Below are 10,873 nucleotides of genomic sequence, written 5' to 3'. Positions count from 1 at the left end.
AGAAATGTGGTTATAGAAATATAATTACATTGATGCCCAAAATGACTAAAAAGTTAGTCAATGTGTTGATGAGATAATTATTTAATGAAAATTAAATAATATTAAGTTGAGACGAATTAACTGTCAATTCGTAAATTAAATATAATAAGTTATATTTAAATTTAATATATATAAGGTTAGTTTGGACGAATTAATCTGTTAATTCGTAGTTAAATATAATCAGTTGTATTTAATATCAACAAGTTGAATGTGTCATAGTGGTAATAGTGAGGGTACACATACCAAGAGGTCATGAGTTCGATCCTCACTAGATGACAATTTAACACACTTTATATATTTTTCCTAATTGAATTGGTAATTCGGTCTATATAAGAGAAAAGGGGAGAATTATTTCTACCCTAATGCTTTTTCTTGACCTTGCCTCCTCTTTCTCATCACAAGAACACAAAGACAATAAAATTTTACAGAAAATTTTAGATTGATTTCTAGCATAATCAAAGGGCATATCTCAGATCGTCTTGGGTGCAACTAATAGGCGAATATCAATTTTGATATTGTTCTTAGGCCATATTTGCTAGGACCAAAGGTTATTTCTGAATCCTTTACTTTTGTTTATGTATTTTATTTTATGACCATTGATCATCTGCATTAAATCGTTATAATCCTTCTAGTCTAAGGGAAGTATACAGACTTATTTCCCACACTTTCGACCACGTAAGCTCGGATCTTTCTGAGTACCAGCCTCGTTTTGCATAACCGACCAATTTGACCAACTCCACATCAATCAACTTAATCAATCTTGTTTAATTTCTTCTTAGAGGGCACTTTCGTCGTACATTCGAGTCGAGCATAACTAAACGTTAACTTAGTTAATCTCGTTTCGTCAAACATGTAAGTCTGAGGGTGTAAATCCCATCTTTTATTATTGTACTTTATTTTTGTAATCATTATTGTAAGGTTTACGTCGAAAATATATTCAAGACCGATTTATAAAACCTTTATTCAAACCCTTTTTACAGATTAACGGGAGACAGACGTCGAGAAGGAACGCAACAACTGCTGCGCCTTTTCGAAGGGACGCAGCACCTGCTGCGCCTCTTCCTGAGGCTGACGCAGTTCCTGCTTTCCTTCTTCTTCCTTCGTCTTTTGTTTAATTCGTATGTGCTTTCTTGTTTCGTCTTTTCTTGTTCTTATTAGCATGATAATTTTAACATATGAATCATCATTAATTTATCATCTTTTAATTCCCGACTTAAATCCCTCATAACTCATATTTGCGGATTTTCGTCATTAAAATCAAATCCGGGTTTTAGAGATTCGATTCATCAATATCAAGTCTCTGAAATTCATCTTTTGTATATTTTCATCTGTTAATCATCATCAATAATTTAGCATTAATAACCTAACTAGTTTGTTAATTTGTAATTAACCTCATAATTAATCTTTTAATTAATTTGTCCTAATTAGTTTTGTCTCATGTTTTATTGTTTTTATGACCAATTCACATGTAAATAATATGTTAATCCACTTCTATCCGAGTCAAATATCAATAATCGATCGTTTAAATCACCAATGAATATTAACGATTTGCAATTCCGGCTTCACAGCCAGAATTCACCTCAGGAACAGACGCAGTGAGCACTGCGCCTCTTCCAAACGACGCAGCTCTGTTGCGCCTGTTCCGGGTTAAATTCTGCCCCTAAACTTTCGTTGTTGCTTTGACATAGTTTATTAGCTTACGTATTAATTAACTATTACTCGTATTATCACCTAGTAATCTGTTCGTTAATTTATTTTCTCTTTTATTTTCTCAAATCATCCGTTTTAAGTGTATTTTCGACGTAAATCAATTAACCCGTTGTAATTATTGTGATTTTCAATTATTGTATTTATTTCTTTACCATATTGTTTGTATGCTCTCACATGCAATTAACCTAAATATCTACCTCGACATTAATGCATGTTAAACTACTTGATCACCGACTTAGTCTAAATTCACATGCTAGGATTAATCTAATGGATGTTGCATAGCATGCATATAACCTTCAACATATCGAGTATAGACGCTTTTCCCTAATCATTAGTAGAGGCCGCTATCGAGGCGGGCGGGATTAGGTGTTCGATCAAAAGAGCTTCCTAATACGTACCCTCACCCCTTACTCCAGATCTTTGTGAACATCCGTGTTCATTGACATCCACGAGAGTCATTCTAGACATAGAATGCTAAGGGTAACGAGTTCTTGGTGTTCATGTCACTACTTTGTGTCTTGACATGGCATGAGGTATTCGAACGGTTTCCAATTTTCCACAATAAATTGGTGGCGACTCCACAAATGCAAAGCTTGCTCGTTTTCTACCCGAGCGATCCCGCGTCCACAATAATTATGTTTTTTTATTATTGAAAAATACTATTCATAAGATCGTATGACAAATAAACCTATCAACATTAACTAAATCTCTACATGTCATGAAAAATCATTTTGAAGTTGGGTGTATAAGTAACGAGTACATTGACTCAAAATTGCTAATTTTAAATTGGAGTGACCGTAGTCTGGAAATTAGAAACTTAATTCCATTTAAACCGCTCATTTTTAAATAAAGCTAATATTTAATAAAATTATAACATATTCAAATTTACCAATATTTTTCACGCATTGATCTTTTTAATAATATATTGACAAATAAGGTAACTATAGTATCCATAAAAATTTTTAACATTTTGGAAAAACAGTTTACCCATTTTATGTGAAAAAAATAGTCAATATATATCTTTGAATTCAGCGAATCACTAATAAAATCCTTATTTTAGTTGTTTTAGTAGTGTGAACATTTAAATTTGAATTTTCGAAATAAAGTAGGGAATAGCATGGAAATTCTATTTTTATAATAGGTAACTTTAATTACTCACTAGATTTATTTATTTTCCTTATATAACTGTTTTCTCAATAAGTGACATGTCAACTTTTGATGAAAATTTATAATGCCACATCATCAACTTGGCTATTGCATTAAAGAAATATATGATATGATGATTAGTAAAATAATATTCTAAAAATTATGTTAAATTAAATAAATACTTTTAAAATGTTAATAATTATTTAGTGTACAATGAACTTATATATAAAATGATTTAATTATATGATTTAAGTTGAAAAGAGAAATTGAGTTAAATGTCACAATTTGTTGCCGTACGGGTATGGATCTACGAATTTCAAACCCCTGACAGGTACACGAGTACTGTCGTACGGGTATGGGTCTTATATACCATACCCATCGCCGTCCCTACTTATGTCCAACAACCAATGCGATGCAAACGCATTTTTGCCTTCATAAATTTTAATGAACTATCCAAAATACCTTGTTTGTGGCTTGAATCTTTTAGTGTCGCTTCGAACAACTATCGTGGGGTCTCAGTGTCTCACTAATCGAATTAATAAATTAATTTTGAGCTTTTGTAAGGATCGAGTGCAATCAACCTAACTCATTAGAAACACAAGCCTGCTTTTGAACAACGTATAATGAAAAAGGTTTTGAGAATTAACGCAAGACTGAGAGAACATTTATATCCTCATGAACATGAGTGTAACCTGAATAAGGTACAAGGTTTTACAAAATTGAGTACATGAAAAGACCATGATAAGAGCTACAACTAGAACTTCACTCGAGAAGGTGAATCTGGCGTCAGATTCATCCACATGTATAATTCAACTACATCTTGTTCTTGTAACTTAGCAGCGTTTAATTATTCCTCTACTAACACTATCAACGACTCCGACACTGCAAGTTTACACCAACTCTAGAATGAAACATTACTCATGGCAAACAGGGTATTCCTGCCCAATATAAACCTTGTCCGGGTAAAATGACAAAATATTGAAGCTCAGTCTAATGGCGGTCATCTTCCACCAGCCAGAGAATAGAAACGGTCACCAATCGCTCTTCGTCTTCCAGAAGATGGATTATAGGACTTTGTGGGCCTTCCCATAATACCTGTTAATAAAAGGAGACTGAACGAAAAAACAGTCAACACCACAGTTTGTCGCTCAGCAGTAGCAAATCTATATAATTCTTTCAAAAAATCCAATTCATACAAACTATCCAACTTTTAGAAATATTAATTAATTATTATGCCGTAATCTGATCATTCTGATGGCAAATGTATACATTTGATACACATATGACTAAAGTTGTCATATAAAAACTCTAACTGATCAGCATATAAATGAGTACACATTTGAGCCACAAAGACAGCTTAGATTTTGATGAGCTTCATTCTTATGTCATGAGCAACACACATCTCAATGACTTTAATGCCTTCGGTAGCAGACTACATAAATCTTATGTTGGTAGATTAAGTTACACAAACTCAAGTAGGGCATTTTATATCTTACACACAGGCCTATCAATTAACTGGGACTATAATCAAAGAATAGACATCAGAAACCACACATCTTCTATTCAAAGAAAAAGGGCAATCAGAACTGTACCTTCACTTGTGATACATCAGGGGAATTTGGTGTAGCCACAGGATAAAATTTGTAAAATTTAATGTTCTCAAATGCAGCTTTTGTTTCTGCACTCATCTCTTCTAATGCTTTCTTTCGAGCTTCCCTCGCCTGCAAAAATAGGAAACCATGCTCCACTTCAGAAAACCAAATTATCATGTCAGGAAACCATACTACACTTGAGTAGTCATCCATCACATACCTCCCGATTTGTCTTTTTAGCTTCCCGTACTTTCTCTTTAATATGATTCTGACAAATATTCAAAAAGTTAGGTTCATTCATGTTGCTTTTAGAAGATAGAGAGCTTTCAGATAGTTCAATATGCAAACCTTGAAGTCCTCCTTGTGTTCTGAAGGAAGTGCGTCATCACTGATAAGTTTATCAGCAAATTCCTGGAAGATGTTGAATCAGTATAGCATTGAGTATAAAGACGCCACAGACTCACATACACTAAAGCCTCATAAAAGCTAAAGACTTGATATTAATCCCTTCCAAATTTCATCTAGACATACAATTAATATATGTATTACATTTTTTTTTTCTGAGAAGTAAGAATTCAGGTACTACAGTTCTCTTTCTGATTTGCAAACTCCCCTCTTCAAAAAAAGAGCTTAGCAGACAAATACAGGAACATGAAGACCGAAAGAAAACATGGATGGAGATCCCCAGGGCAATCAGATATATGACATATCTTTGTTGACGTAAGCTATAAGGATGATAAATCAGTTGCACAGGGATAGCAATTTCACACTAATTGCCATGAAATTCACTTTTAAATTGATGTCTCTAACATATGAAGGAGCAAAAAGTAATGAGAGCATATATCATTTGGGTGGGGGGGTGGGGATAAAAGCCCATAACCAACGGCTTATCCAACACAACTAAACTTGACCAAACACCAATCACTAAAGATACTACAATACCCCAGTGCCTCAATGGCTCCCGCAAATTGGTGGTAGTGGTGGGTTAGATGTACGCAGTCTTACCCTTGTGTTAGCAACACAAAGAGACTGTTTCTGAATGACCTAAGATGAAAATTGCGTTGAAAACTACATCGAATCACTAAAGATATCAAAGAAATTAAATTAGGTAAGTATAGGATCACAGCTACATTAAACATACTATACTTATATTATTAATATTTAACATGCTGCCACAAGACTCGAGAATATTCCTTCATCATACAATACAACATAAAAACTAACTACCGGCCAAAGCCTGCAGATTGTATGTGAAAGTCAAAGTGTACCTCAAGTTCATCAAGCTCCCAATCAAATTCACAAAGTACCTGGAAAATCAAAGATATGAATGGGTATAAACTGAAGCATAAACCACAAACAGAAAAGTGCTAACAAATAAGTCATTGGAAATTCTGATGAAATACAAATAATACACCATCAAGCAAATTCTGACGTAACATCAGCTTGTTCTTACCGGCTTTGGCTCCATGTCGTATACAATTGTCACTTCAGTACTCTGTTCAAGCTCGTCTTCCAGAAAGGGATTGTAGAAATCTACCAGTTATAAGAGGGATTAGCATCATATGGTCTCAAGTGATTACATGGAGAAACAAACTCAAAAAGTAAATTAAATACATGAAAAGATTTGAAATTACACATATCAGAGTAGAAACTAATCCCGTCATCTAAGCCTTTGTCAAAAATGTTGGTGACCCCATAGTTTGGGATTATTGCGCTTCACATTTGGTTTTGAGTTCTTCGGAATTCAGATTGATCATCGATTTTAAGTCAATTTTGCCTTATACAAAAAAAAAAAAAAAAAAAAAAAAAGGATAACATAGCCAAGACCACTACAAATAAACTTCAACATTACTCCACTGTGGCAGTGCCTCAAAGATTCCTGCTTACAGCGAGGTAAAGTGTGTTGGGCTTTGTGGCCCTTTGAATTTTTAAATACAATAGTCCAGTGTCAATGGAGAGTAAGCATTTGACTTAATTTGGGAATGGAAACAAACCAAAAACACTGCGAAATTAAGAAACTTCAAGAGTACAAAAATTTTGGGTGGATGTGAATAACTTTTCGTATGGACCTCACAAAGGGATTAAAAGACATTAGCTCTGTAGTTTTTGAAAATAATTGCATAACCTCACTTGGGGTTGGGATGAAGCATCCAAGTTGAATACCATGTTCCTAATAGATACGTTGAAGAATTTAAGGACTATGCATGCCTATGGGCCAAGAATTATGCTGAAGAACTCACTAAATCTTAACGAAAGCTGGACTTCTAAAATAAAATATATCTAATTCTCCAATATGAATAGGTTATGTTGAGAACTCACAAGGCAGGCAGTATTCAAATTTCTTGACCCGCTCTTCCCTCAAATGCCTTAGTGCAGACCTGCAGTGAACATATTAATAATATGAAACATGTCCTCAACCTAAAAAATAGAATTAGTGTCTCAAATGGGTGGATAAACTGAAATGCACTAAAAAAGAGAAAGGTGAGGTTCCGAAGGAACCGGCAAAACAGCAAATTAATCTCACAATAGATTGCAATGCAAAGTACTGTCACACCCAAACAACTAAAAGAACATAATGCAAACAAGCACAATTGTACAAAGTTAGATCTTTCTAGGCCTCTTTGGTCACTCAATCAACTCTGACTGATTTACTTAAGAAATGAAAATATGAAATATATGACCATATGCCGGAATTCGGAAATCAAACAAAGTTGCACGAAGAAAACACACTTTATAGCGCTACTAGTAGAGTCAAAGTCATGTTTGAACACATTTCTTATGTACTCCCTCCGTCCCAAGCATTTGTTTGCCTTTGATGTTCTTTGTCCGGGGTAATTTAATCAAAGGCAAAGCAGTTTGTCAACTAAAATAATAATAATTTTTTCTACCACCAATCTAAAGAGGCAACAGCCAAAAAACAGTTAAGATGATCAAGGTAGTACAAGAGGGTAATCAGTTACCTTCTCTGAGTGCAACCCAAGATAAATATCTCTGATTTCAGCCTTTCAACCATTCTATCCCTGTAGATAAAATCATAAGCTACAGTAAACAAGAACCTTGGGATATAAGGCCAACAAAAACAAGAGATGCACAAATACCAGCAGGTAGTGCACTAAAACAAATACCTATTCTCGAAAGGAATATATGGGACCCAGTCCATCTTCATACGCTTCATGGGAACTATTTCTTCAGCCTCCCTTTGGACAGAATTAATCCCAATCTTGTCTGAAGGAGGAAAGGGGGAAACAACCTGTTCAACAAGAGGTGTTCAATGCATATACGCAACAAAGTTAAAGGAATGTTGCAACCATGTAGAAAAATAACAAAACCAGCTGAAATAAAAAGAAATTAATAAAAGTACTTTGAGGTCTGAATACTATAAGAGCAGCAATCCTATGTTATGATAACAAAAAAATCATGAGCCATGTTATGATTTTTTTTTTTTAAAAAAAAAAGGCAACATGTCAATTGTCATTACATTAATCATCCAGAATATAAAGCCAGAGCGACAGAGAAAACGTAAACGCGCAACTCTAACAGACAAAGCTAATAAAAAACAAAGTCAATACATAGCATATATAATCTTGATACTAGTAATGCAGATGAAGCGGAACATCCCTGAGACACTAAAGTCCATTACTCATGATTTGACACATCTGCTTATCAAATTCTAGAGCCATAAAGTGGCAACAATAAAACAAAGGTGTTTAACTTTATATGTTCTCTATATGGCACAACAATAAATAACCAGTGTATTGCCACCATCGCAAATCAAACAAGGCAGGTAAACCACAAATCAAAGAACTACTATTTTCAAACTTCATACATGCATGTCGATAAAGTAACTTACCGCAACCACAGCAGGCACAAGTGTTAGTCGCATCTCACCATTGACTGGAACCATTTGAGCTGCATCCAAGCAAAAAGTGAACAAATTAAATGTGAGAGAAGTCGGATGAAAGTACATTGTTTAAATGGAAAAAAAAAATAGGATCAAAGAGGAAAAAGTAGTGTCGTGTAAACAAGAATTTGATTTAATGATGCAGAAAGCGATACATACGTTCTGAGCACCCAAAAAGGTACACTTTCTTGCCATGTAGATCTCCTCCTTCCTCAAAAGCATTCTGTCAAATATATGAGAAGTACACAAGCAACTCACATGGTGCAACATCTAACAATAGCACTAACCCGAAGGCACAAATAAGAATGGCAAACTAGGCTTTCTAATGTAACATACCTCCAAATTTGTAAAATCCCAATTGTGTTGGTACATCAAGTGTAGTTGATCCCACTGACATTCAAAACAAAGATTCAAAATTATTATCCACCACAACTCGGGTGAATTAGATACCGAGAATATATAAAGCAAAGTAGGCATGAAAAATCAGTTCAAACCTCAGTGCCAACTGGAAATACTTGTTTCCACAAATCCTCCTGAATACAACAATCGAGAAGAGAATTTGAAGACATGAATAATGATACCACAACAAAAACAAGATTGCAAAGACTGTCAGCTAAGTTAATTTCAAGTTGGCCCACGTGAAATCGTGAATATGAAAAATCAAGACTCTGCTACCACCCTACAGATCACAGGAGAAGAACAACTCTCAAAGCAAAGAACAAAAACAAGTGCTAAGCTTTACAGGAGAAGCCTAATCAACAAACACACAAAAAGAACACCATTTTCAAAACAGACCAGCCAACAGAAAAGTACAAGTTCACAACTTGCAGAAGAAGCAAATAAACAGGTACGGATTGTGCATCTGTATGTCAGATAACAAGAACACAACAGTCATGTTATTTCTAAGCCTTTGTATCAAAGACACAGGCTTTAAAAGCATGCAGACACAGCCTTTTGAAGTAGTGGCACATAAACTAATAAATCAAACACACAGGCCCTTACAGCGAAATGCAAGCCTTAATAACCCCATAATCATCACATGTACTGAGTATTACTTAATCGTAAACTCGACAATCAAGCTTACAAGCATTAATACCTAAGATAAAGCAGAAATCTAAACACCTACAATAAAAAATTCATCTGACCAACAAAGATCGCTGGTAAACAGTAATCAACAACATGAAACGAATAAAAAAAGAATTAAGGATAAAGTAAACAACCAAATTGCGAGTATCTTCAAAGTACTCAGGTTCAGGATTAGGTTTAGAACGCTTGTTAGGCCGTTTCGAATCTTTCTTATCCTCCTTAACATCATCTTTCTTCAACTTTTGGTGATTCTCAGCTACCTGTTCCGTACTCTTTTCTTGAATTTGTTCATCTTTTTGTTCTAGCTCAGAAATTTGTTCATCAACAATAGTTTTGTCTTCGACTTGAGCATTCTTCTTCTTCGCGGCAGCACCTTTTCGTTGAGCAAGCTTTCGCTTCGCCATTAATGTCGGAAAGGATAAATTAGGGTTTGGTATTGGGGGGAATTAGAAGGGGGAGATGAGGGTGGTGGGGATAGTTTAATTTGAAGGTTTGGAAAGAGAGAGAGGCGGGAGGTTCTGTGAAATTGAGGTTTTCACTTTTTTTTTTTTTTTTACGGAGTTTTTATATGTGTACAAGGGGAGTTTCAAATTGTGCGTAAGATCAACGGCGGAAATTAGTTTTTGTTTTCATTTTTTTTTGGGCGTGTTAGAAAATGACGACACGATAATTATTAATTAGTATTGAACTAGTTTATGGGGTATTTGGTTCGCAAAAAGGTATTGGTATGGAACCAGAAATCAAACCAGGATGGTATGGGTTTGGAACTCGATTCCTCATACTTGTGTTTGGTTGAATTCTGGAATGAGGAATCAAATCTTGTTGTATTTTTATTTTATTAATAATAAAATTTTGTACAATTTAGTTGTGTATTAATTTTCTACTTTAAATTTTGGTGTATTAATTAGTTAAAACTTTTTTATAATTTTTTTATATCTGTTACTCTTTTTTTTAATATCATAATATTTTATAAATCATTATTTGTATTTTTCCCGGCAAAAGTCTCAAAAATTAGTTAATTTTATGAATATGTAAAAAATATGGATCTTTTCACAACATTTTTCTATTTAATTCTCTTCTTTTATTTGATACCAAAGGTATCATTCTCATACACACCCCTCCTTGGGTATGAGAAACTCATACCTCACAGGTTTGTTTGAGGTATGGGTATCAAAATACAAAAAACATGAAACAAACACAAGGTATGGGTTTGACTCATTCCAAACTCATACCTTATACCTAGAATTGGTAAACCAAACACCCCCTAGATCCCGCGCAATGAATGCACAATATTTATAGAGTTTTTTTTTGTATTATTTTCATATTTCACGTCATTATATTTTGATATGAGAACAAATATTGAACTGTAAATTTATTCAAGAAAATTGAATAAAATTGA

General features: G+C 34.2%; 1 protein-coding gene across 1 annotated transcript; it reads right to left on the bottom strand.

Moving 5' to 3' along the window:
* Window positions 1-3,537: 3,537 nt before the first annotated feature.
* LOC141586873 (protein HEAT INTOLERANT 4-like) lies at window positions 3,538-10,121 on the bottom strand. The gene is made up of 14 exons (XM_074408270.1): window positions 9,609-10,121; window positions 8,883-8,921; window positions 8,725-8,778; window positions 8,548-8,611; window positions 8,338-8,396; window positions 7,613-7,737; window positions 7,448-7,507; window positions 6,807-6,865; window positions 5,941-6,020; window positions 5,756-5,794; window positions 4,836-4,898; window positions 4,708-4,755; window positions 4,488-4,616; window positions 3,538-4,007 (listed from the first exon to the last, which is right to left on the bottom strand). Exons 1-14 carry the CDS (start codon window positions 9,876-9,878, stop codon window positions 3,960-3,962), a joined length of 1,137 nt encoding a protein of 378 aa, XP_074264371.1. The 5' UTR covers window positions 9,879-10,121; the 3' UTR covers window positions 3,538-3,959.
* Between the last annotated feature and the right edge of the window lie 752 nt (window positions 10,122-10,873).

This window comes from Silene latifolia, chromosome 6 (assembly GCF_048544455.1).
Source record: "Silene latifolia isolate original U9 population chromosome 6, ASM4854445v1, whole genome shotgun sequence".
NCBI classification, from domain to species: domain Eukaryota; kingdom Viridiplantae; phylum Streptophyta; class Magnoliopsida; order Caryophyllales; family Caryophyllaceae; genus Silene; species Silene latifolia.
Note: the sequence above shows the minus strand (reverse complement) of the source record. Positions and strands in the feature narration are given on the sequence as shown.

Excerpts from the sequence above, each read along its gene's own strand:
- LOC141586873 (XM_074408270.1), bottom strand. The coding sequence starts at position 9,878 with ATGGCGAAGCGAAAGCTTGCTCAACGAAAAGGTGCTGCCGCGAAGAAG. Across the intron at positions 4,617-4,707 it reads CTAAAAAGACAAATCGGGAG|GCGAGGGAAGCTCGAAAGAA; the intron begins GTATGTGATGGA and ends CTATTTTTGCAG. Across the intron at positions 4,008-4,487 it reads CTGATGTATCACAAGTGAAG|TCTCCTTTTATTAACAGGTA; the intron begins GTACAGTTCTGA and ends TTTTTCGTTCAG.